This window comes from Nyctibius grandis, chromosome 18 (assembly GCF_013368605.1).
Source record: "Nyctibius grandis isolate bNycGra1 chromosome 18, bNycGra1.pri, whole genome shotgun sequence".
Classification (NCBI taxonomy): domain Eukaryota; kingdom Metazoa; phylum Chordata; class Aves; order Nyctibiiformes; family Nyctibiidae; genus Nyctibius; species Nyctibius grandis.
The window spans coordinates 1,550,921-1,573,632 of NC_090675.1; the positions used below are offsets into that span (position 1 = coordinate 1,550,921).

Sequence of the window (22,712 nt, forward strand, 5' to 3'; positions counted from 1 at the left end):
GAGGAGGACAGCAAAGCACAGTGGAGAGTGAGCGTGGCTGTTTCGGTACCTTGCGTGGAGGGTCCACACTGACAGAACATTTGGGCTTTTCTTGTGGCTGCAGATCCTGGGCCCTGCATGGCAGAGAAGGTGCTCGCAGACCAGGCACTGGGGCTCTGCTTCCCCCCTGCACCTTTGGATGACGTGGTCGGACGACTGGGAGCTGCTCAGAGCAGCCCCGGCAGCTCTCACGGCTCCCCAAGGCACCGCTGAGATGGGAAGGGACGAGAAGAGCACTGTTTCCCCACTGCTCTCCCAGACATCTAATCACCACAGTGTGTTTCTAACCCCTTTGGTGCTGCAGCCTGCAGTGTCCCATCAGCCAGGGGACGCTGCGCTCAGCCCTGTGTTCTCTGTGGCACTTCCCATGGGAGCACCACCAGGCAAGAGAGGCTCCAAGGCTTTGCCCTCAAGGCCAGGGCCAGTAGAAGCCAAATCTTGCACTCATAAATCCTCCCCAAGGAGATTGTCCCAGGTGGGTGATGGAGGGAGAGGCTGAGACCTGTCTGGGTGGGATGATGCCTGCTGTAGGGTCCAGGCTGGGAGCAGGGCACCGGGCGGTGAGTGACAACTGGAGCATTTTCCATGTTATATATTAAATGCTCATAAATGAGCTCGGGAGAGCGTGAGTTGCTGGCCAGAATGATGCTGTGTGGTGGTCACTTCCCACAGATGCGGAGTTTAGATGGGCCAGACTCAGGCATCTAATAGGAATGAAAAGTCCTGCTGCAGAGCCCAGCGTAACACTCCTATTCAGCAGCAAGAGCTCTTACTAACACGAGCTTGTAATAAATGGCTGCAAATGAAACGGCTCGAGGGGAAGGGGTTTAGAGGGGAAAAGGGACTCGGCCTCCCAGCCTGTTCCAAGGGTGTCACTGCTCAGCACAGGGCCTCTTGTCGTACCTCTCCCTGCCGCAGAGTAAATACACACTGTACACCAGCACAGCCTACCTCTCTTGGGTTTTTTTTTCCCCTCTCTCCTTTATACAGAGGAAGATGAAGGTTTCTCCGGTTCCTGCTGACACTGTCCTGTCCTCCTAGGCCAGGGGAGGCTGCGCTTTCCTTGGGGCTGGCAGCGGGGAGGCTAAACGGCAGCAGGATGGGTGCCAGCTCCGTCGTGGCTCTGCCTTTAGCCCAGCTGCACCGAGCTGTTTGTGACCTGCGGGGTTAGGAACGTGCTGGCTGTGGAACAGGGCAGGCTGCAGGCAGAGCACCCAGCACCCGGCTTCGCTGCTCGTTCCTGACGCTGGATGTCGGCTTGCAGCAAAGCTGCCATCCCTGTGGTTCGCTCTGCCTGTCCCTGGGGGCTTCTTGGGATGAGATATCAGAAGGTTTAAATTTTTTTTTTTTACCTCACATTTCTTTTTCCCCACCGATTCCCACACCCCGGCAGCCCAGCGTCGTGTATAAAAGCAAGATCATCCCACTCAGGGTTACGTTTACCGGATTTGAGAAATCCACTGGATCTCTTGTGCTCTTTGTGTGGCAAACAACCTTTAACTCAAAATCTCTCACTTGGTTTGAAAAGCTGGGGGACAGGCTGAAACAACGCGCTGCTCGGAGCAGGCGGCACTTGTTTCAAGGAGAAAAATAGGGGAACAGGCACATTTCTGCCTGGGCAGGGTAAGGCGAGGGGTGCGTGTGGGCAGCAGGAGGCTGGAAACGACTCATGGCCAAAGCCGCTTACGTTTCTATTTGTGGAGAGCACAGGGAAACTTGCACGTGCTGGAGATACCTACTCCGTGTTTGGGTTTGTCACCTCAAGTTGTGTCTAGGTGCCCGTGTGCAGGTCACAGCTCCTAGCCGGAGCGGAGCTGGCAGCCGGGGCTTTCTCTTTGGTTTGACCCATTTACCCCCAGCTTTTCAGGAGCTGCCCTTAGCACAGCCTCCGCACCCGCTCAGCAACGCTCGCTCCGTCCCCCAGCCTCTGCCCACGCCAGGGAAGTTTCTCAAGGCCTGGGTTGTGTTACCACATTCCTGCCGTCACATGGATGTCGTGTACCCCGGGCACGCGGGGCTGAGGGCCCAGGACGCCTGTTTCGGGAGCCTCTAATGAGACGGGATTTTCCCACAGTGCTACGCTGGGATAAGCAGCAGCTTTGCAGCTCACCGCGGCCTGACGCAGGGTTACCCCGTGCTTGGCTGTGCTGATGAAAAACACCACAGCCTTGGCTCGAAGGGCTTTGGGAAGGGACCAGACCCCCTAATCCCCGTGCGCGGGTTCACTGGGCTAGAGCGAGTATTTCCATCAGGGAATTAGTTGCCAGGGAGCTACGCCCCAGCCTGCCGCCCACCCGCACCCCTTTCAGCCCCGTTCAGCCGTTTGCTGAGGCGCTAAGGGCCGTAGTACGGCCATGGGGGCTGCGCTGTGGGGGGGAAGGTGTGGCTCCCCGGGGGCTCTGGGGTGCAGCGTCCTCCTGCCCTGCCGGGGCCTGTGGCGTGGGCCTGGGCCCGGTGGGGGGCCAGGGGGGGCCGAGGCGGGCACTGCCCCCCCTGAGGGGCTACAGGCCGCCGCCCCACGGGGGGTCCCACCCCACCAGCCCCCACGGGCAGGCGGGCCCGGCCCCACACGCCCCCCCCCGGCCCGGAGAGACGGTTGCCCCGCAGCGCCCCCTACAGGTAGCGTGGGCTGATCTGCGCCACACGTTGTCCAATCAGAGCCGGCGCCGAGCTGTCAACGCCGCCTCTCTCCGCCAATCGAAAGCAGCCGAGGGAGGGACCGGAGACGGTTGGGCGCCCCACCGGAAGTGCGCTACAGGCAAAACTTCCATTCCTCTTCCGCCCTTGGTCCCGCCCCCTGCTCCTCCTCCGAGTTCTGATGGGCTGCGCCCGTTGTCTCCGAGGCTCCCCGAAAGCTGATTGGACAGACCTGGCTGCGCGGCCCGCCCACATCCGGGTCTCTGAGGCGCAGCGGCGGCGGCGCTGGGCCGCCATTGTGGTGGGGAAGCGCGGGGCGTCGCGGCTGCCGGTGAGGGCGGGCGGGGGGCGATGGGGGCGCGGGGGCGGGCAGGGGGTGCCGCTGGGGATGGCGGGGGACAGGCCAGGGGTGGCCCCGGCCCCGCCCTGAGCCCCTCTCCACCATCGCAGGTGCGTCGCCATGGCCGCCGTCTTCCCGTACCGCGCCGGCTGCGCCCCGGTGCCCAGCCCGCTGGCGCCGCTGCCCGACTACATGTCTGAGGAGAAGCTGCAGGAGAAAGGTGGGTAGGACCGGCCCTTGCACCCCCCCATCCTCCCGCGCGGGGCCGGGCCTGACCCCGCCGCCTCCCTGTCCCCGCAGCCCGCAAGTGGCAGCAGCTGCAGGCCAAGCGCTATGCGGAGAAGAGGAAATTCGGCTTCGTGGACGCGCAGAAGGAGGACATGCCCCCCGAGCACGTCCGGAAGATCATCCGCGACCACGGCGACATGACCAACAGGAAGTTCCGTCACGACAAGCGCGTTTACCTGGGGTAAGGGAGCCCCCCGCTGTGTGACACCCGGGAGCCGAGCTGAGTCCTCCTCTGCTGCCTTGGCAAAGCTCCTCGTTGATCTGTGAAGGAAGAGCCCCTGCTCCAAAGGGCTTTCTCTGTCAGTTGTGCGTAGTAAGCAGCGTCGTAGCTCGAGGAGGATGGGATAATCAGTTGCACTAGGGTAGCAATGCAGAGGAGGGATTGCAAAGGAAGTTGTTGCTTTGAATTTTTGACAAAAACATTACCCTGGATTACACATTCCCTTAGCAAAAGTTGGGGGACAGTATGAAGTAGATGACGTCCTTTTCTGCATGATTATGAAGCACCATGAGTGCTTCTGTGCTGTGTGGCTTCAGAGAGCTATCTCACAGCTTATGATCCATTGCACTAACTTACCATTACCCGTGAAACATCCAGAAATTCATTTGAAATTTTTCTTTTTGGGTTGTAATGTTCTTAATGTGTAACAATCTCTTGGAAGCCAAACTAGTAGAAAACTCTGGTAGTGAGATGCATGAAGCACAAGGATAGAGTAGGAAGTTTGTGGATTCATCGTGGGAGGCCTTTATGAACAGGTTAGACGAGTAGTTTTCAGGACTGAACGATGTAGAGGTAGTTGGGGGGCCTGTGGCAGATGGATGGCTGTTCTCATGAGATCCCTTCCAGTCCTGATTTTCCTTGATTTGTGATTGTAGTGCTCTGAAGTACATGCCTCACGCTGTTCTGAAGCTCTTGGAGAACATGCCCATGCCCTGGGAGCAAATCAGAGATGTTCCAGTCTTGTACCATATCACAGGCGCCATCTCTTTTGTGAATGAGATTCCCTGGGTCATAGAGCCAGTGTACATTGCTCAGTGGGGGTAAGTCCCTTCTCCCTTTGCCCTGGTGGGAACTTGTGAGAAAACGCTTGTGTGTGCACAATAAAAGCAATGTTTAACGGTCTGTGGGTTTCTGCCAGGTCGATGTGGATTATGATGAGGCGAGAGAAGAGGGACAGGCGTCACTTCAAGAGGATGAGATTCCCCCCGTTTGATGATGAAGAACCTCCTCTGGATTATGCTGATAACATCCTGGATGTAGAGCCCCTGGAAGCCATTCAGCTTGAGCTGGATCCAGAGGAGGATGCCCCTGTGCTGGACTGGTTCTATGACCACCAGCCGCTGAAAGACAACAGGAAGTACGTGCCTCTCTGGTTCACTGGGAGGGGAAAAAACCCCACCGTTAGGCGCTACGTAAATTGTCTGTACACAGCAGTAGGTAACATTTGGTGGTGTAATACTGGGCTACGTGTGATGTTGGTGGGGAGAGAAAACCTTCCCTTAAGGATGGGAGGGGGAACCTGGCTGCTGTAAAGCCCTCCCTCTGTTGTCAGTGTCTAGTGAGGACTAACAAGGCCTCTCTGTCCAGGAGGACTGCTAAAACTGATGTTTCTTACCATGCCATAGTGATGAAGGTTGGAATTTGAACTGATATTCGCTAAGAGTGCACATAGACGCCAAAGGCTCTTGAATATGACTCCAGGTGTTGTGTGTCAGTTTGGATATGGAGGAGGGAAGGAACTGGAGCAGTCGGTGTTTTCTGGGCACATGTAGTCCATAGTGGTCTTCAGCCGTCCTGCAGCCTTTCTTTCTGTCTAGAGGGGCCCACGTGCTAGCTGTTCTTGATATTTTCTGCAAATGATGGGCAGTGAAAGGTATTTGGTTGTTTCTGGTGCTTTGGTAAAGGCCCAGTTGTCTTCTGGCTGCGTAGCGAGTGTCTGTGCTCTGTTCTTTTGCAGGTATGTGAACGGCTCAACGTACCAGCGTTGGCAGTTCACTCTCCCCATGATGTCCACGCTGTACCGGCTGGCCAATCAGCTGCTCACTGACCTTGTGGATGACAACTATTTCTATTTGTTTGACCTGAAAGCATTCTTTACCTCCAAGGCGCTGAACATGGCTATTCCTGGAGGTCCCAAGTTCGAGCCTCTTGTTAGAGACATCAATCTGCAGTAAGTGTTGGGTTTAGGAGGCAAGATAAGTGGTTATCTGGGAAAAGGGCTGGGAGGGTTAATCTGTTATCAAGTGTTTTGCCTTGGGTGAGCTATTCCTGGGTGTCTGCTCTCTTTAGCATTAAGTCTGTGATGTACTTGCTGCTTTGGACACTGGATGGTTGTTAGAAGGCTAAAGCAAAAATGCTGGTATCATGTCTTCAGTCAGAAACATTTGCCTTTCTGTCCCCCTGAATGCTCATCTAACGATTTCTTCTTGTCTCATTTGAGGGATGAAGACTGGAATGAATTTAATGACATCAACAAAATTATCATCAGACAGCCCATCAGGACAGAGTACAAAATTGCTTTCCCGTACCTGTACAATAACCTGCCCCACCATGTCCACCTGACCTGGTAAGTGCAGCAACCTCAGGAGCAGGGAGAGGAGGTGAAAGCTGTCAGGATGCTCTAATACATGTTGTTTTTTGTAGGTATCATACTCCAAACGTTGTTTTCATTAAAACAGAAGATCCTGATCTCCCAGCTTTTTACTTTGATCCTCTGATCAACCCCATTTCACACAGACATTCTGTCAAGGTGAGTCACTGTCCAGGAGAGCCTGTGATAAACCCTGCGTGTGGAGGTGACGGAGCTCTAGCAGTGTGTTTGTAACCTTGCTTCTGATGGTGGGTGTACGCGTAGATACTTCAGGAGAAAGCACAAGCCCTTTTACAAAAAATGCAGTTGTCATTTGTTGTCTTTTTCTTCTTTTGGAGTTGCACGAAGCTTTCTCCTTTGTTGTCTGTAGGATAAAGCCCAATGCCTAATTAACAGTGTTATTGTAGAGTGTTCTGATAGGTTATTTATCTCTTTGATTGCCCTTGGAGCATTCATGGAGCTGACATCTGCCTTGAGTTACCACCATAACACCTAGCTCAGGGTCTAGTAGCCAGAGTTTGCCTTGTAGAGTGCTTTTTGCTTCTCTGAGCGCTATCACACTTCTTCCATGACGGATAATAAATGGTTCTTACTTGGTTAACTCAGAAAACTGAGCTGAAGCAACCAGGAAACAAATGTTATGTGGTGTTTTTATATTTCAGAGTCAGGAACCATTGCCTGATGATGATGAAGAGTTTGAGTTGCCAGAGTTTGTGGAACCTTTCCTGAAGGACACCCCGCTCTACACAGATAACACAGCCAACGGCATTGCCCTGCTGTGGGCCCCACGACCCTTCAACTTGAGGTCTGGGAGGACTCGGAGAGCTCTTGATATCCCCCTGGTCAAGAACTGGTGAGTTCTTTCCTGAGGGAAGGGGCGTTCTGGTGATTGTGACACTAGTATCTAGTTACAATGAAAATAAAATAAAGACATCCTGTGGTGACTTGTTTTGGGAGATTCTAGGAGAGTTTCTGGAGACTTGCTATCTAAGGAGTGCAAGTTACCTGAAGAATTGACATCTGGTTTATCCCTAGGTATCGTGAGCACTGCCCAGCAGGCCAGCCAGTGAAAGTGCGAGTCTCCTATCAGAAGCTACTGAAATACTATGTTCTGAATGCCCTCAAGCACAGGCCCCCCAAGGCCCAGAAGAAGAGGTATGTGGAGGTCTCTTCAGTGGGGAACTGCTGGTCTGTGTAGGGGATTCAGCTGATGATAGTCTCTGCTCTCTCCAGGTACCTGTTCCGCTCCTTCAAGGCTACAAAGTTTTTCCAGTCGACGAAGCTGGACTGGGTGGAAGTAGGCCTGCAAGTGTGTCGCCAGGGCTACAATATGCTGAACTTGCTGATCCACAGAAAGAACCTGAATTACCTTCACTTGGATTACAACTTCAACCTGAAGCCCGTGAAGACCCTCACCACTAAGGTATTGGTCTACGTGCTGTTTTACTCAAGAGTAAAGTTTGCCTGAAGATGGTTAAGTAGCTAGTGTGGTAAGGCAGGCCACAGTGCCTCAAGTGTTCAGTTGTTGTACTGACTGACCAAATTGGACCTGTTTCACTCTTACATAACATTGTTACATAAATTCTGGATTTTTATCTCTTCCAGGAAAGGAAAAAATCTCGTTTTGGTAATGCTTTCCATCTGTGCCGAGAGGTTCTGCGGCTGACTAAGTTGGTGGTGGACAGCCATGTCCAGTACAGACTTGGAAATGTGGATGCATTTCAGGTAGACTCAATTTTTAAAATTAGTTTTGAGGTGAGGAGGGGAAGTGAGAGGAGGAGTGGAATATCTGGGTGGGCTTATATAGGATGCACAAAATGACTGAGCGTTGCAGTGTTACAGAGAAGAGAGGGAACGATGAAAGCATGCAGCGTTGTGTGGAATTCTGCTTTTACCTTAGTTGATAAGAACTGATCATTGTATGAGTCAGTGTTAGGAGATTTCTGTGGCCTAATACGCTCTGATCCTGGCTGTGAAATAAACCTGGCTTCTTGAGGTAACGTATGTAGTGTTCTTTGTTACGTCTGACTGTGCTCCCTGTGTTCCAGTTGGCAGATGGCTTGCAGTACATCTTTGCCCATGTGGGTCAGCTGACAGGAATGTACCGATACAAGTACAAACTGATGAGGCAGATTCGTATGTGCAAGGACCTGAAACATCTCATCTACTACAGGTTTAACACAGTAAGTTCCACCTTGCCATGTAAACTGAGCAACAAGGGTGGGATTCTGGAGTGTCAGCAAGTGACCTGCTCTTACCATGTTTCTGCTCTTCCAGGGGCCTGTGGGCAAAGGTCCTGGCTGTGGCTTCTGGGCTCCAGGCTGGAGAGTATGGCTGTTCTTCATGAGGGGCATCACGCCACTGCTGGAACGCTGGCTGGGGAATCTGCTGGCCAGGCAGTTTGAAGGTCAGCACACTGCGTACATCTGGGGTGTGGGAGGACTGTGTGGTAAAGATTAACACTGTTTACTTGCCAGCTCGAACTCCAGTTCTCCGTTCCAAGCGGTGGTCTGTATCCATGCTCCATGTCAATCCCAAGAGCTATTGCCTGGTTTAGAGCTCTTAGGAGGCCAGTACCCCTAAAATAGATTCCAAATGGAAGTGGGATTCCCTGCTCCATAGCACTGTGGGTTCCATAGCCTCCTAATCATCTACTCCAAACTCATCAGTGATGTTGTGACAGTGTCATTTCTTCAGACATCCTGCACCTCCGTGCACTCCAGTATTAGGAAGGAGGAGGAGCACTGCCCAATGTGTCAGAACTGCTGAAGGACTCTGCTTTTTCCAGGCCGTCACTCAAAGGGTGTAGCAAAGACTGTCACGAAGCAACGTGTGGAGTCTCACTTTGACCTGGAGCTGAGGGCAGCCGTTATGCATGACATCCTGGACATGATGCCAGAAGGAATCAAACAGAACAAAGCCAGAACCATTCTGCAGCATCTGAGCGAGGCCTGGCGGTGCTGGAAGGCAAACATCCCCTGGAAGGTCAGTCTCTCGCTTGGCCTTTTGGTTCAATTTTAACATCTCCCAGGTAGAACTGCTGTTCTCACTCCTGCTTCCCTCACATTACTGTCCCTCCCCAGGTGCCAGGGCTGCCAACTCCCATCGAGAACATGATCCTGAGGTACGTGAAGGCAAAAGCTGACTGGTGGACAAACACAGCTCACTACAACAGGGAGCGGATCCGTCGCGGTGCCACTGTGGACAAAACCGTCTGTAAGAAGAATCTGGGCCGACTGACCAGACTCTACTTAAAAGCTGAGCAGGAACGACAGCATAATTACTTGAAGGTACTTCTGTCCTGCCTGAGGTTGCCCAAATTGGTGCTGTTTTCATAGAGAAGCTTTCTCTGACTAATGCTGGTGGTATGGTTCTGCAGGATGGGCCTTACATCACTGCGGAAGAGGCTGTTGCTGTGTACACAACCACAGTGCACTGGCTGGAAAGCAGGAGGTTTTCACCCATTCCCTTCCCTCCGCTGTCCTACAAGCATGACACCAAGTTGCTTATATTAGCCCTGGAGAGGCTGAAAGAAGCTTACAGGTAAGAAGTGACTGTGTTCTGCCAAGGGGCAGGCACCTGCACTGGGAAAGGCTTCTGAAGCTGTTTTGTTATCCATTATTCCTGGAATCGAGTATGCTGTAAAACTTACCCTGATGGACGGTAAAGGCTTTGGGTTCTGGTACTGCCAAAGCTGCCTGGAGGTTCTTCATGGACTCTGCTACTTAGGACAAAACAGTACCATGCTTCTAAGGGTCATTGGGCAGCTTGGGGATGTGGATTGTGAAGAGTCACAGGCCTTGGTCCGCTTGGTTGAATAGTATCTTTCATCATATTCATGCAGTGGCCGTTAATTTGTTCGTGCTTGGATGTGTGAGCTGTTCTTTCTCACTTTCAGTGTGAAATCTCGCCTGAATCAGTCACAGAGAGAGGAGTTGGGCTTGATTGAACAGGCTTATGATAATCCTCATGAAGCTCTGTCCAGAATCAAACGACACCTTTTAACTCAGAGAGCCTTCAAGGAGGTGAGTGTCCTGGTGTAAGCCAGACTGTGCTAAAAGTTACACTGCATTCAGGAATTAAATGGCACTAAGACTTTGTGTTCTCCGTCAACTGTAAGCCTCAGTTTTCCCTCTTCTTTTTCAGGTGGGTATTGAGTTCATGGATCTTTACAGCCACTTAGTTCCTGTTTATGATGTTGAGCCCTTGGAGAAAATCACAGATGCTTATCTGGACCAGTACTTGTGGTATGAGGCTGATAAGCGACGACTCTTCCCTCCATGGATCAAACCTGCTGACACTGAACCTCCTCCGCTGTTGGTGTACAAGTGGTGCCAAGGTTAGTGGGATCTTGTATTCCATGCAAAAATTAATGTTCTGATGGGGAGTTTTCATATTTGCAACTTGCAGTCAATAGTTGTTAGAGTAAGAGGCAATATTCTGTAGGTTTATATATATATATATATGTATATACTGGAGGAGGAGAGTTTCCATTGCATTTGTGGATGGTTACATATTTCTGTTCCAATTTCTGGATAGACTGGAAGGACCAGAGGCTGAAAAATCAGACATTAGAGGAAATACACCAATTTCCTGTGCCCAGAAGGGTGCTTCTGCATTCTGAGAAATGCATTGTGTCAGGTAACATGACAAGCTTGTTTGTCTCCTCAGGCATTAATAACCTGCAAGATGTTTGGGAAACAAGTGAAGGTGAATGCAACGTGATGCTGGAATCTCGATTTGAGAAGATGTATGAGAAGATTGACCTGACGTTGCTCAACAGGCTGTTGCGTCTTATTGTTGATCACAACATTGCTGACTACATGACAGCCAAGAACAACGTGGTGATCAACTACAAGGTAATGGTTGCTGTTAGGAAGTGGGGTGGGTGGACTGTAAGATGGAGAAGTTTTGGACCTGTGGGGGAGGACGGGACACAAAACTTGCCACAGAAAGAAATGATGAGGGAGTAAGAAAACCCTTCTGGGTCCTGCTGAAAAGCAACTGCTCAGGTAGGTGGTCTCTGGTGTATTGTGACAGTCAGGTTCTCACAATTCCCCTTCGTTTCCTCAGGACATGAATCACACAAACTCCTATGGGATTATTCGTGGGCTGCAGTTTGCTTCCTTCATTGTCCAGTATTATGGGCTTGTGATGGACCTGCTGGTGCTGGGTCTGCACCGTGCCAGTGAAATGGCTGGGCCTCCCCAGATGCCAAATGACTTCCTCAGCTTCCAGGACATTGCCACTGAGGTAGTCCATCCCATTCGCCTCTTCTGCAGATACATTGACCGTATTCACATCTTCTTCAGGTGAGACCTCTGGGGCCCTGCTTTCCTCAGCTGAACGTTTGTTCTGGCATCTTGCAGCAGATGCTGTGAATGTGGGAGTTAATGTGCTCCTACTGCAGGCTTTTGTTCCCTTTGCTCGGGAATGTTTGTATTGATGGACTTCCCAGAACAGCTGTGTGTCCACATGCCTCCTCTTGCTTTCGCAGTTTGCTTTTCTACAGCTTCACTGGACCAGTAGAAAAGCAACAATGTCAAAAATTCAGTTGTTACGGATTTTCCACTGGTAAAATAAGCCTTTTCTGGCTTCCCATCGAGTGGATGTAAAACTTTATGTCTGTTTGTGAAAAGATAACCCAAACAGTCATGAGTTGCTCTATACTGATGAAACTGAAGCCCCCTTCAGTGGGAGGATACAGAAATTGGATAATGACCTTCAAACATGCTGTGGCAAAGAGCTATCCATAAGCAAGTCCTTATGTGTCTGGGCAGACTGGAGAAGTTGGTCGTGTAACTCCAGATCGTCTTCTGTGCGTTTCCAGGTTTACAGCAGACGAGGCAAGAGACTTGATTCAGCGATACCTGACAGAGCATCCAGATCCCAATAACGAGAACATTGTAGGCTACAACAACAAGAAGTGCTGGCCCCGGGATGCTCGGATGCGCCTCATGAAACATGATGTGAACCTGTAAGTGCTGCAACCTGGAGAAAACAAGTGGTGAGAGGTTATTAGTTGTAATAAATAACTGTTGGAGACTGATAGGCAGGTGCTCAGGAGGAAAAGTAAGAGGTGAGGGGTCTGTGCTGTAATTCTGACAGTGAGTGATGGGCGTGAGAGACTATAGTGCCAGGAAAGCACTGAGAACTTGCCCAGTTGCTATTTTACTTCAGTAACATACAGCCTGTCACTGTGCATGACTTATTTTTCAGTGGCCGTGCTGTATTCTGGGATATCAAGAACCGTTTGCCTCGATCAGTCACCACAGTGCAGTGGGAGAACAGCTTCGTGTCCGTTTACAGCAAGGATAACCCCAATTTGCTGTTTAACATGTGTGGCTTCGAGTGCCGCATCTTGCCCAAGTGCCGCACCAGCTATGAGGAGTTCACCCACAAGGATGGTGTCTGGAACTTGCAGAATGAGGTAGGGTGAGGGTTTGACAGGGTGGGAAAGCAGCTCCCTGCTTGTACCTGCCATCAAAGCGGGGTTTATACCTGCTGGCAGGGGGTGCCTAACAGCGTGTGTAACTGGGACCACTAGCAGGTAGAGTTAAAATGAACTGGGTATGAACTTTCCTTCCTAGGAGGGATGGGAAATCCTTGGCTGGGTGTGGTGGGGGCCCTGAAGCTGTAGAGGTGCTGTTCAGCCTCTTCTCTCCACATGTTTCATAAATGCCTGATGACAAGAGCTCACCTTAGTGTCTGTATTGGAGAGAGGGCTCCCAGGAGCGAACTGATGTCCCTGTGCTCTTGCAGGTCACCAAGGAGCGCACAGCTCAGTGCTTCCTGCGTGTGGATGATGAGTCTATGCAGAGATTTCACAACAGAGTGAGGCAGATCCTCATGGCATCTGGCTCCACAACCTTCACTAAGGTAAGGTGGGAGGAAGATGCGTGACAAGAGCATTCTGCAGATGCTCGGAGAACGGGCTGAGAACTGATCCTTTGCTTCCCTTTCTAGATTGTCAATAAATGGAATACAGCTCTGATTGGCTTGATGACATATTTCCGGGAAGCTGTTGTAAATACTCAGGAGTTGCTTGATTTGCTGGTGAAGTGTGAGAATAAAATCCAGACTCGAATCAAAATTGGTCTGAATTCCAAAATGCCCAGCCGGTTTCCACCGGTGGTGTTTTACACCCCTAAAGAGCTGGGAGGGCTGGGCATGCTCTCCATGGGCCACGTTCTCATCCCACAGTCTGACCTGAGGTGAGTTGTGCTGCTCTAATGTCTGCCTGTGTTGACTGTTCTGTTAGATGCCCTTTCCCATAAAAATATCCGAGAACGCTAAACCGTGCCGTGTTACAGAGGTCATGGCAGTGTGTCCTGTGAAGTCCCATTGCTCCTGCTTCACTCTTGTGCCTCTTTGCTCCAGGTGGTCCAAGCAGACAGATGTTGGCATCACTCACTTCCGCTCGGGAATGAGTCATGAGGAGGACCAGCTCATCCCCAATTTGTATCGTTACATCCAGCCATGGGAAAGTGAATTCATTGACTCTCAGAGAGTGTGGGCAGAGTATGCCCTTAAGCGACAAGAGGCCATAGCCCAGAACAGGTGTGGTTATGTGTGTGTGTGGTGTCTGTGAGGTCAGGTCTGAAGTTTTGCACTGTCTCAGGGTTCTGGAGACCTCGATGGCCCTTTGATACGTGCTACAGGCTGCCTGCAAAGCTGCTGTCTTACCTCCAGAGACGTTTTGACTCTGGAGGGAGAAAGTGCACCCATGGCAGTTTAAGGGGAATGGTGGGCCAGGAAAAGCTGACAGACCCATTTGCAGTTAGTTCTGCACGCTTACAAGGGCAGGCTTTTTCCTTTGGCTGTTTGACATCAGTGTGTTCACAGCAATGGCTGTAGACACTTTGCTGAGCCTCTGAGTGCTTGGCATTTTAGAATGTCTCCTGCCAGAGCCCCAAGGTCTCTGTTATTTCTGTGGTCTCGTCACCAGAAATATTCATTAATGCATTGCTGTAAAATTGAGAGGTAACAAAGTGTGGGGATTTTTTTCTTCAGGCGTCTGACGCTGGAGGATCTGGAGGACTCATGGGACAGGGGAATTCCTCGTATTAACACCCTTTTCCAGAAGGACCGGCATACCCTGGCTTATGATAAAGGATGGAGAGTCAGGACTGACTTCAAACAGTACCAGGTATTGACCGGGAATTTCTCTGGCTGAGTGTGAGGTTCAGATACCTGTTCCAGACAATGTCCTTTCACCTTGCATTATTGCAGGTGCACTTCCTTGTCTGTCTGCTGCAGAAGGAACTTAGAGCCATGTGCTGGGACTGGTAGAGCCTGAGACTGAGAACCAAATGCTCCAAAATCTGTAGCTAGCCACTTCTGAAGCATGTCAGTAGATTGCAGTGTCTTGGGGCACGCCAGGCTTAGCACAAATGAGTATTAAGAAATCAGGTCTGGAGAGGGGAAAAAAAGGTCCCAAAATAAACATTCCAGACTCTTGAGTTTTAATAACAGTAGAAACTATTATTTAAAGCTTTTAATGGTGGCTCTGTTAGAAGGCCAGTCCCTGAAAGATAAAAACATCATCTCAGATTCTACCCAGTCTGAATTGCACAGTAGCACGGACTGAACTCATGTTGTAGGTGAGAGGTGTTCTCTGGGACTGAGGGCATGAGACTTTTTACTTTTGAGCTGACACTATCATTATCATCATCTTGGTTCCTAAAATAAATGCAGCCAGGTTAAATAATCTGAATACAAAGCTGCTCACTAGTGCGCTGTTGTCTCCAGGTCCTGAAACAGAACCCCTTCTGGTGGACACATCAGCGCCACGATGGGAAGCTCTGGAACCTGAACAACTACCGCACAGATATGATCCAGGCTCTTGGTGGAGTGGAGGGGATCCTGGAGCACACTCTCTTCAAGGGCACTTACTTCCCCACGTGGGAGGGTCTCTTCTGGTAAGAGAAACCTTGAGGTGGCCTTGTCGTGCCAACTGTACATGCACTAGGAGGAGTCCTTGGCTCAAGGACTGTACTGATTCTGTTGAGCCTTTTCAGTGATCACTTGAGCACACTGTATAGTTCAGTTGTGAGGGCACCTGGGACTGGGAAATTTCTTTGCATGAAACAATCTTCCCTGCTCCTGGCGTGTGCGTTCCTGCCTCTTATATGTGGCACGTGGCAGTTAGCGGAGATGAGGGATGTTTTATGTAATTGATTGTCTGCCCTTTCTAGGGAGAAGGCTAGTGGCTTTGAGGAATCCATGAAGTGGAAGAAGCTGACAAATGCCCAGAGATCAGGTTTGAACCAAATTCCAAACAGAAGATTCACCCTGTGGTGGTCTCCTACCATTAACAGAGCCAACGTAAGTACCTGGAGTTTGTACCTTTAGATACTTCTGCTGAACTGAGGGCAGTTAATCGACCTAACTAATTCTTCAGAACATCTCTTAGAGATTAACTAAACCTCCTTAACAGCGGCTGTTCTGTTTTCTAAACTTCATTAGTTGTGCTGCTGCGTGTTCTCACAGCTGCTCTTCCTTTGCAGGTGTATGTTGGCTTTCAGGTGCAGCTGGATTTGACAGGCATCTTTATGCACGGCAAGATCCCCACGCTGAAGATTTCTCTCATTCAGATTTTCCGAGCTCACTTGTGGCAAAAGATCCATGAGAGCATTGTAATGGATTTGTGTCAGGTGAGCAGTATGTTTGTTTGATTTGTTTCTGTGCGATGTGTGCATGCTCCTTGTGTAGATTTCTCTCCAGCAATTTGACAGGGAAGGGGAGGGAACGGGATTTTCCTGTTTTAGCTCTGTGTTGAGGATAGATTCTTTAGCCAGGCTGCATGAGCACAACTCACCTTTGACTGCCTTTTCCCCAGGTGTTTGATCAAGAGCTGGATGCTCTGGAGATTGAGACGGTGCAGAAAGAGACAATCCATCCCAGGAAGTCGTACAAAATGAATTCCTCATGTGCAGATATCCTTCTCTTTGCTTCCTATAAGTGGAATGTGTCACGTCCATCATTGCTCGCAGATTCCAAGTGAGTGTTTCCCTTTTCCCTCTCCTTGATCTTGCTGCAGAGCAGAGCTGCTGAGCCTGTCATCCTGAGCCAAAGCCCGTATCTCTGGGGCCGCTAGGGTTGGTTTTCTTTGGGGACACAGGAGGACACAGTCATGCCTGATGAAGCGCAGGGCTCCTTTGGGTAGATGGTTGCAGCACCTCCTAGCACTACCTTCTGCAAAATGTGAAGAATATCTTTGGTGCTGTTCTCTCCTCCAGCTGATCTTTCCCCTGAGCCAGAGCTCAGGAGCTCTGAAGGGTTTTTCAGGAAACCCCACAAAGCTGTGCTGTCCTAGGGCCAGAATCTGGAGTGAACTGGACACTCTGTACCTGTGCTGTGTTCAGTTCAGCAGAATCCTCACCAGACCTTCCCTGAGGGGGACGACCCTCCTGACTACACAGTAGAGGAGTAACTGTGTGGCTTTGTTTAAACCTGCAACTGAACCCCACAGCTGAGGATTTCTCTTAACAGCTTCTGCATTCGGCTGCTGTGTGAAGAGAGCAGTAGAATCCCTTTTCAGGGTGGTGTGCAGATAGCAGCTGGCTTCAGTGTTCTTCCTTGGTGGCAGTTACTCTGTCAAAGACATGCAGCAACTGCAGGAGAGTTTTGTGCAAGATTAAATTGCTCTGGCTTGCTCTCTCCTCAGAGATGTGATGGACAGCACCACCACTCAGAAGTACTGGATCGATATCCAGCTGCGCTGGGGAGATTACGATTCCCACGATATCGAGCGCTATGCGAGAGCCAAGTTCCTGGACTACACTACAGACAACATGAGTATCTATCCATCTCCCACTGGTGTGCTCATCGCCATCGATCTGGCTTACAACTTGCACAGGTGAGATCTGCTCCCTCTGTGTTTTAACTGTAATTGGTAGTTTGTGGCTGTGTCTCAGTGCGTCTCCAAGCTGGGTTGTGTTCCAAGCAGGAAGATGAGGGGAGAAGGCAGAAGCCAGCCGTGTGCAGTGAATGGGATAAGGCATCTAGGCAGCTCTTTCAGGTTGCCCGAAGTCTCCTCATTCAATAATAATGGTTCAGTTCTCCCAGCTCACTGAGAATTTGTTTTCTTAGGAGATTTCTGTCAGACTGTTCTTGGAGCTGAAGGACAGGCCTTGTTTCAAGGCCCTTTATAAGTGGGGACAACTGTAGCTGTCCCTTTGTCTCAGAGCTGATGGCAACAGCTAGGTCGTCTGTTTGTTTTCTTTTTCAGTGCTTATGGGAACTGGTTCCCTGGGAGCAAACCTCTGATCCAGCAGGCCATGGCCAAAATCATGAAAGCAAATCCTGCGCTGTATGTGTTGAGAGAACGGATCCGCAAGGGCTTGCAGCTGTACTCGTCTGAGCCCACAGAGCCGTACCTCTCCTCCCAGAACTACGGAGAGCTCTTCTCCAACCAGATCATCTGGTTTGTGGATGACACCAACGTGTACAGAGTGACCATTCACAAGGTGAGGCCAGAGGTGTATCTGCAGGGGGAAAGGACGGGGACTGTCAGTGTCCTGTGCGCAGGGTGGTTGTGGACGCAGGTGTGATGGAAACGAGGAACCGGCACGGACCCAAATTTTCACAGTGTGCACAGAGCAGCTCTTCTATTTCCTGTACAGTTCCTGCTCAAAGCACATAGCAAGTCGGATGTAGTGTAAAGGTGTGGATAGGCTACATTTATCTCCTGTACTTTTCTCTTTTGCTTGTTTTCTCAGACATTTGAAGGGAATTTGACCACAAAACCCATCAATGGAGCCATTTTCATCTTCAATCCCAGAACTGGACAGCTCTTCCTGAAGATCATCCATACGTCTGTGTGGGCAGGACAGAAGCGTCTAGGACAGGTAGGGCCTGGCTTCCTGCTGTGCTTTGGGCTGGGGATGGGCTCTGACTGCTTGGGACACTTGCTTGAGCAGAAGACATCATGAGGGTCTTCATCTTCCTGCCTCAGCAAGTTTGGAGCTCCAATTTCCAGTGTGTAACCTACACTCAGGCGAGCATGAGCATGGGATATAGTGGTGAAAGAGCGCAGGCATTGATGTTGCAAGGTTCTTGAGGCTCTGATGTGTAGAGTGTACATCTTCAAGTAGGGCTTGAGAAACAGTGCTGTGCTCACTGACAGCAAATCACGTTGTGCTTGGCCGTACATCCAGTGCAGTGAGAAGACTCTCAGGTGGCAAAGCCAGGGAGGGGGTGTAGCCAGCTATTTTTTCTGAGCCAGTCAGAAACTGAACTCCAGGAATGAGAGCTGCCCTCTGTGATCAGTGAGAAGGAAATGCTGGGCCTTGTCACTGATCTGGAGCAAGCCATAAATTCCAGTTGTATTTTTAGAATTTGATTTGAGTCTCTGTGATTCTCAAGGGCGAGGAGACTCTACTGTTAGCAGGGAGATATTTCTCTAACCCTGCTGTCTTTCTGTAGCTGGCCAAGTGGAAGACTGCTGAAGAAGTGGCTGCCTTGATTCGGTCGCTTCCTGTGGAGGAGCAGCCTAAGCAGATCATTGTGACTCGGAAGGGCATGTTGGACCCACTGGAGGTAACGATGCACACGCTGCTCTGTGGGGACATTGTAAAATCTTTGGGAGATTGCAGAACAGTCCTGTGTTCCTGTGAAGGACTTTTATCTGGACCAATGTTCTGCAGTACTTGTGAGCTAATTCCTGTTCTCGATAAACTCCAGGTCCACTTGCTGGATTTCCCCAATATTGTGATCAAAGGCTCAGAGTTGCAGCTGCCCTTCCAGGCCTGTCTGAAAGTGGAAAAGTTTGGTGATCTCATCCTGAAGGCTACTGAACCCCAGATGGTTCTCTTCAACCTCTATGACGACTGGCTGAAAACCATCTCTTCCTACACGGTGAGCACAGCGTGCCTGGTCCGCATTCTACTTTGCAGGAAGTTAACGATCAAACGAAGCAGGAGCCAAGGCTTCAGGGATCCCTCACAATTTATTGCTCAGGAGCACTTGGCTCTGAGTCTGCCTGGGTTTTCCTTCAGATTCATTCCACTGGCACTTCCCGTGCGGTGTCGGTGTGCCCAGACAGGAGTGCTGTACTAGGGCCTTGCCTATTTGCTTTCCTTCTTTCTGACTAGCTGCATCTTTTTGTTCTTCTCCAAGGCATTCTCTCGTCTGATTCTGATTCTCCGGGCGCTACATGTGAATAACGATCGAGCCAAAGTTATTCTGAAACCAGACAAGACAACCATAACGGAGCCTCACCACATCTGGCCAACCCTGACAGATGAGGAGTGGATCAAGGTGGAGGTGCAGCTGAAGGATCTCATCCTTGCTGACTATGGCAAGAAGAACAAGTAAGCCACTGTGGGGCTGCAGTCATCCTGGCAGCCTTTCCTTCCTGCTCTGAATCCTGTGTCCAGTTCTGGGCCCCGCACTTCAAGAAAGATGTTGAGGTGCTGGAGCGAGTCCAGAGGAGGGCGACCAAGCTGGTGAAGGGTCTGGAGGGTCTGACCTCTGAGGAACGGCTGAGGGAGCTGGGGGTGTTTAGCCTGGAGAAGAGGAGGCTCAGAGGTGACCTTAGTGCAGTCTACAACTACCTGAAGGGAGGTTGTAGTGAAGTGGGAGTCGGCCTCTTCTCCCAGGCAACCAGCGCTAGGACAAGAGGACACAGCCTCAAGCTGTGCCAGGGAGGTTCAGGTTGGACATTAGGAAGCATTTCTTCTCAGCAAGGGTCATTAGCCATTGGAAGGGGCTGCCCAGGGAGGTGGTGGAGTCACCATCTCTGGAGGGGTTTAAGAAAAGCCTGGACATGGCACTTAGTGCCCTGGTCTGGTTGCCATGGTGGTGTCAGGGCAATGGTTGGACTCGATGAGCCCAGAGGGCTCTTCCAACCTGGTTGATTCTGTGATTCTGTAAAGACCCTGTGGCCAGAGTGCTCCTTGTGGAGAGAAGACTTCCAAGGGCCTTTGGCAATGAACTGTCAGCTTTGTAGCAAAACTGGTTATTATTAATTGCTTTCTAGCAAGGCAGATAAAAACATCTGCACCAAACCTTTTGTGATCTGCATGTGATGTGATTTGGTCTCTCCCCTTGTCTAAAAAGTTGTGGGTTGGTTTTTCGTAGCGCCCTGAGTGTGTGTTCTGAGCTTGTGCCTTGTTGAGAAGGGTGCAGAATGTATTTTTGAAATGCCTGACTTGGGATTTTCTCTTGCAGTGTGAACGTTGCATCCCTGACACAGTCAGAGATCCGAGACATCATCCTGGGCATGGAGATCTCTGCCCCCTCGCAGCAGAGGCAGCAGATTGCAGAAATTGAGAAGCAAACCAAGGAGCAGTCGCAGCTGACAGCCACGCAGACCCGCACCGTTAACAAACACGGGGATGAGATCATCACCTCGACAACCAGCAACTACGAAACCCAGACTTTCTCCTCCAAGACCGAGTGGCGAGTCAGGTAGGACGGCAGGCAGAGTTGTGCAAGGAAAAGGTCAGAGTGCTCGGGAAGAGATCTGTCCGCCCACTAATAATCGTGTTCTCTTCACAGAGCAATTTCTGCTGCCAACCTCCACCTGCGAACAAACCACATCTACGTTTCGTCAGATGATATCAAGGAAACGGGCTATACCTACATTCTTCCCAAGAACGTGTTGAAGAAATTCATCTGCATCTCGGATCTGCGGGCTCAGGTGAGCGTGCGACGAGTCTGTCACAGCTGTACTCCCCGCTGCTGGGGCAGACAGGCAAAGGGCTGGGAGCTCGCTGCTGTCCGTGGGGAAACAGCAATATGGCTGAGCACACCTAAGTTCTAGCCAGGTCCTGATGGCTCCTTGTGGCCAGACTTGGGGAGAAAGCTCAGCCCTGAACAGAACTACAGTGTTCTTCTCTAGGGAGAACCTGCTGGCCAAGGGCTGCTTGCCATAGGAGCTAAGGGCAGGGCCCACCCCCCCTCACACAGTTACATGGATGTTTCTTCCGGGGTTCTGAGGCGGGTGTTTGTGTTCCTAGATTGCGGGTTACCTGTACGGAGTGAGCCCTCCCGACAACCCTCAGGTGAAGGAGATCCGGTGCATAGTGATGGTGCCCCAGTGGGGAACACACCAGACCGTGCATCTCCCGGGGCAGCTGCCGCAGCATGAATATCTGAAGGTGAGTTGAGCTTCTGCTCCCTGTGTGGGTAGAAGATCAGAGTCTCCGGTAACAGGGACCTAAGGTGATGGGGCAGCTTCCCTTGGTCTGCTGGAGAAGTGGGATTTCAAGGGCTCGGCCTGAAATCAGCCTGCTCTGGGGTCAGGTGGAAGGGAAGCCTTTGGTCCCTGGGCACTTTGTGCTGTGCCTGAAGGGGTCTTGCTTTAAAGGTCGTTCATTTCTAATGCACTCTCTTGTTGTCAGGAAATGGAACCTCTGGGGTGGATTCACACCCAACCAAACGAGTCCCCTCAGCTCTCGCCACAGGATGTCACCACCCATGCCAAGGTCATGGCTGACAACCCCTCCTGGGATGGGGAGAAGACCATCATCATCACCTGCAGGTGAGAGGCAGCAAGCCTTCCGTGTGCTGCTAAAAATTTGGCAGAAAGGGAGTGTTTGCTCATTTCTGGTTTCCCTCCTTCACCCCAGATAAACCTCACCTGCCCCATCTCTCTGCTTCTCCTTTCTTTCAGCTTTACTCCGGGCTCCTGCACACTGACAGCCTACAAACTGACCCCGAGCGGCTACGAGTGGGGCAGGCAGAACACGGACAAAGGGAACAACCCCAAGGGCTACCTGCCCTCCCATTACGAGCGGGTGCAGATGCTGCTGTCCGATCGCTTCCTCGGCTTCTTCATGGTCCCAGCGCAAGGATCCTGGAACTACAACTTCATGGGTGAGCTGCCTCGGGAGGGGAGGGGAGGCGATGGGAATAGCTTGGGGAGGAGAAGGAAATAGCTCCTCAGGGAAGTGTTCCTCACCCTTTCTAAAACTTTGACCGTCCTTGGAGCGGCTGGCAGGCTTTACCAGCATCGTGGTCTGACCTTTCCTTGGTACCAGCACTGGGATGTCAGTTCTCGGGGATTTTTCAGTGGCAAGAGAGCAAACTCTGCTAAGAGGGGAGAAACAGCCACGTTGTCTTTCTGGATGGTGGTGTCTCATCTGTTGCCACTGAGTAATGAATCCCTGTCAGGCAGAAAAGATGATAATGGCAAATGCAAGAGAAAAGCTGTGCCCAGTAGAGGAGCAGCAGGAGGTCCTGGTATGATGAACCACAGGCAGCTGTGAAAGGGGTCAGGAAAGGAGGAGAGGGGTGGACAAAGCACAGAAGGACTGTGGGGGCATTGCTCTGTGAATCTCTAGGGCAAGGAACCCAAAGGGTGACTATTTTGTGGATTTAAAACTCTCTCTTCTGGCGTGGGCTGCGTGAAAATGATCTTCTGAGGGTAGAGGGCTTCCTTAGGCTCCTGCTCCGGGGTGGGGGCAGGAAGGGCTTTCAGGTGGGTGATGGCCTCTCCCTTCCAGGTGTTCGCCACGACCCCAACATGAAGTACGAGCTGCAGCTCGCCAACCCCAAGGAGTTTTACCACGAGGTCCATCGCCCTTCTCACTTCCTCAACTTTGCCCTGCTGCAGGAGGGCGAGGTTTACTCCGCCGACCGGGAGGATCTCTACGCCTAGTCCCGCCCTCGCCCCCCCGCTCCTCGTACTGTTGATATTCAACAGCGTGTGTCTGTCCCCGCTGCCCCCCGCTTACCCCCCCGCTGCCCCCCGCGCCGTCTCTCGGGTTGTTGTTGTACCTTTAGCCGGTCGCTCAATAAATTTTGTACGAACGGGAGCGCTGTGGGTGAGATCCCGCCCCGGGGCGGCCCCGGACGGGGCGGGACGC

At 51.3% G+C, this 22,712-nt stretch overlaps 1 protein-coding gene across 1 annotated transcript; it reads left to right on the forward strand.

Annotated features, from left to right (window-relative positions):
- Window positions 1-2,945: 2,945 nt before the first annotated feature.
- Window positions 2,946-22,661, forward strand: PRPF8 (pre-mRNA processing factor 8). The gene is made up of 43 exons (XM_068415447.1): window positions 2,946-3,007; window positions 3,127-3,236; window positions 3,317-3,485; window positions 4,181-4,345; window positions 4,444-4,662; window positions 5,263-5,475; window positions 5,746-5,871; window positions 5,949-6,054; window positions 6,558-6,748; window positions 6,931-7,050; window positions 7,129-7,318; window positions 7,501-7,620; window positions 7,944-8,078; window positions 8,173-8,302; window positions 8,684-8,880; window positions 8,979-9,185; window positions 9,275-9,438; window positions 9,794-9,920; window positions 10,042-10,234; window positions 10,567-10,754; window positions 10,969-11,207; window positions 11,726-11,872; window positions 12,115-12,325; window positions 12,658-12,774; window positions 12,862-13,109; window positions 13,276-13,455; window positions 13,909-14,044; window positions 14,647-14,816; window positions 15,093-15,222; window positions 15,405-15,551; window positions 15,737-15,897; window positions 16,565-16,756; window positions 17,129-17,366; window positions 17,619-17,747; window positions 18,325-18,438; window positions 18,583-18,756; window positions 19,018-19,211; window positions 20,071-20,310; window positions 20,401-20,542; window positions 20,862-21,002; window positions 21,246-21,385; window positions 21,518-21,720; window positions 22,350-22,661. The coding sequence occupies exons 2-43, from the start codon at window positions 3,137-3,139 to the stop codon at window positions 22,502-22,504; spliced, it is 7,008 nt and encodes a 2,335-aa protein (XP_068271548.1). The 5' UTR covers window positions 2,946-3,007; window positions 3,127-3,136; the 3' UTR covers window positions 22,505-22,661.
- Window positions 22,662-22,712: the final 51 nt, after the last annotated feature.

Bases quoted from the DNA above. Each gene is read 5' to 3' on its own strand.
- PRPF8 (XM_068415447.1), top strand. From the start codon at position 3,137: ATGGCCGCCGTCTTCCCGTACCGCGCCGGCTGCGCCCCGGTGCCCAGC. The intron at 9,439-9,793 runs GTAAGAAGTGAC...TCTCACTTTCAG, and splicing joins AGGCTGAAAGAAGCTTACAG to TGTGAAATCTCGCCTGAATC. The intron at 11,873-12,114 runs GTAAGTGCTGCA...CTTATTTTTCAG, and splicing joins ATGAAACATGATGTGAACCT to TGGCCGTGCTGTATTCTGGG.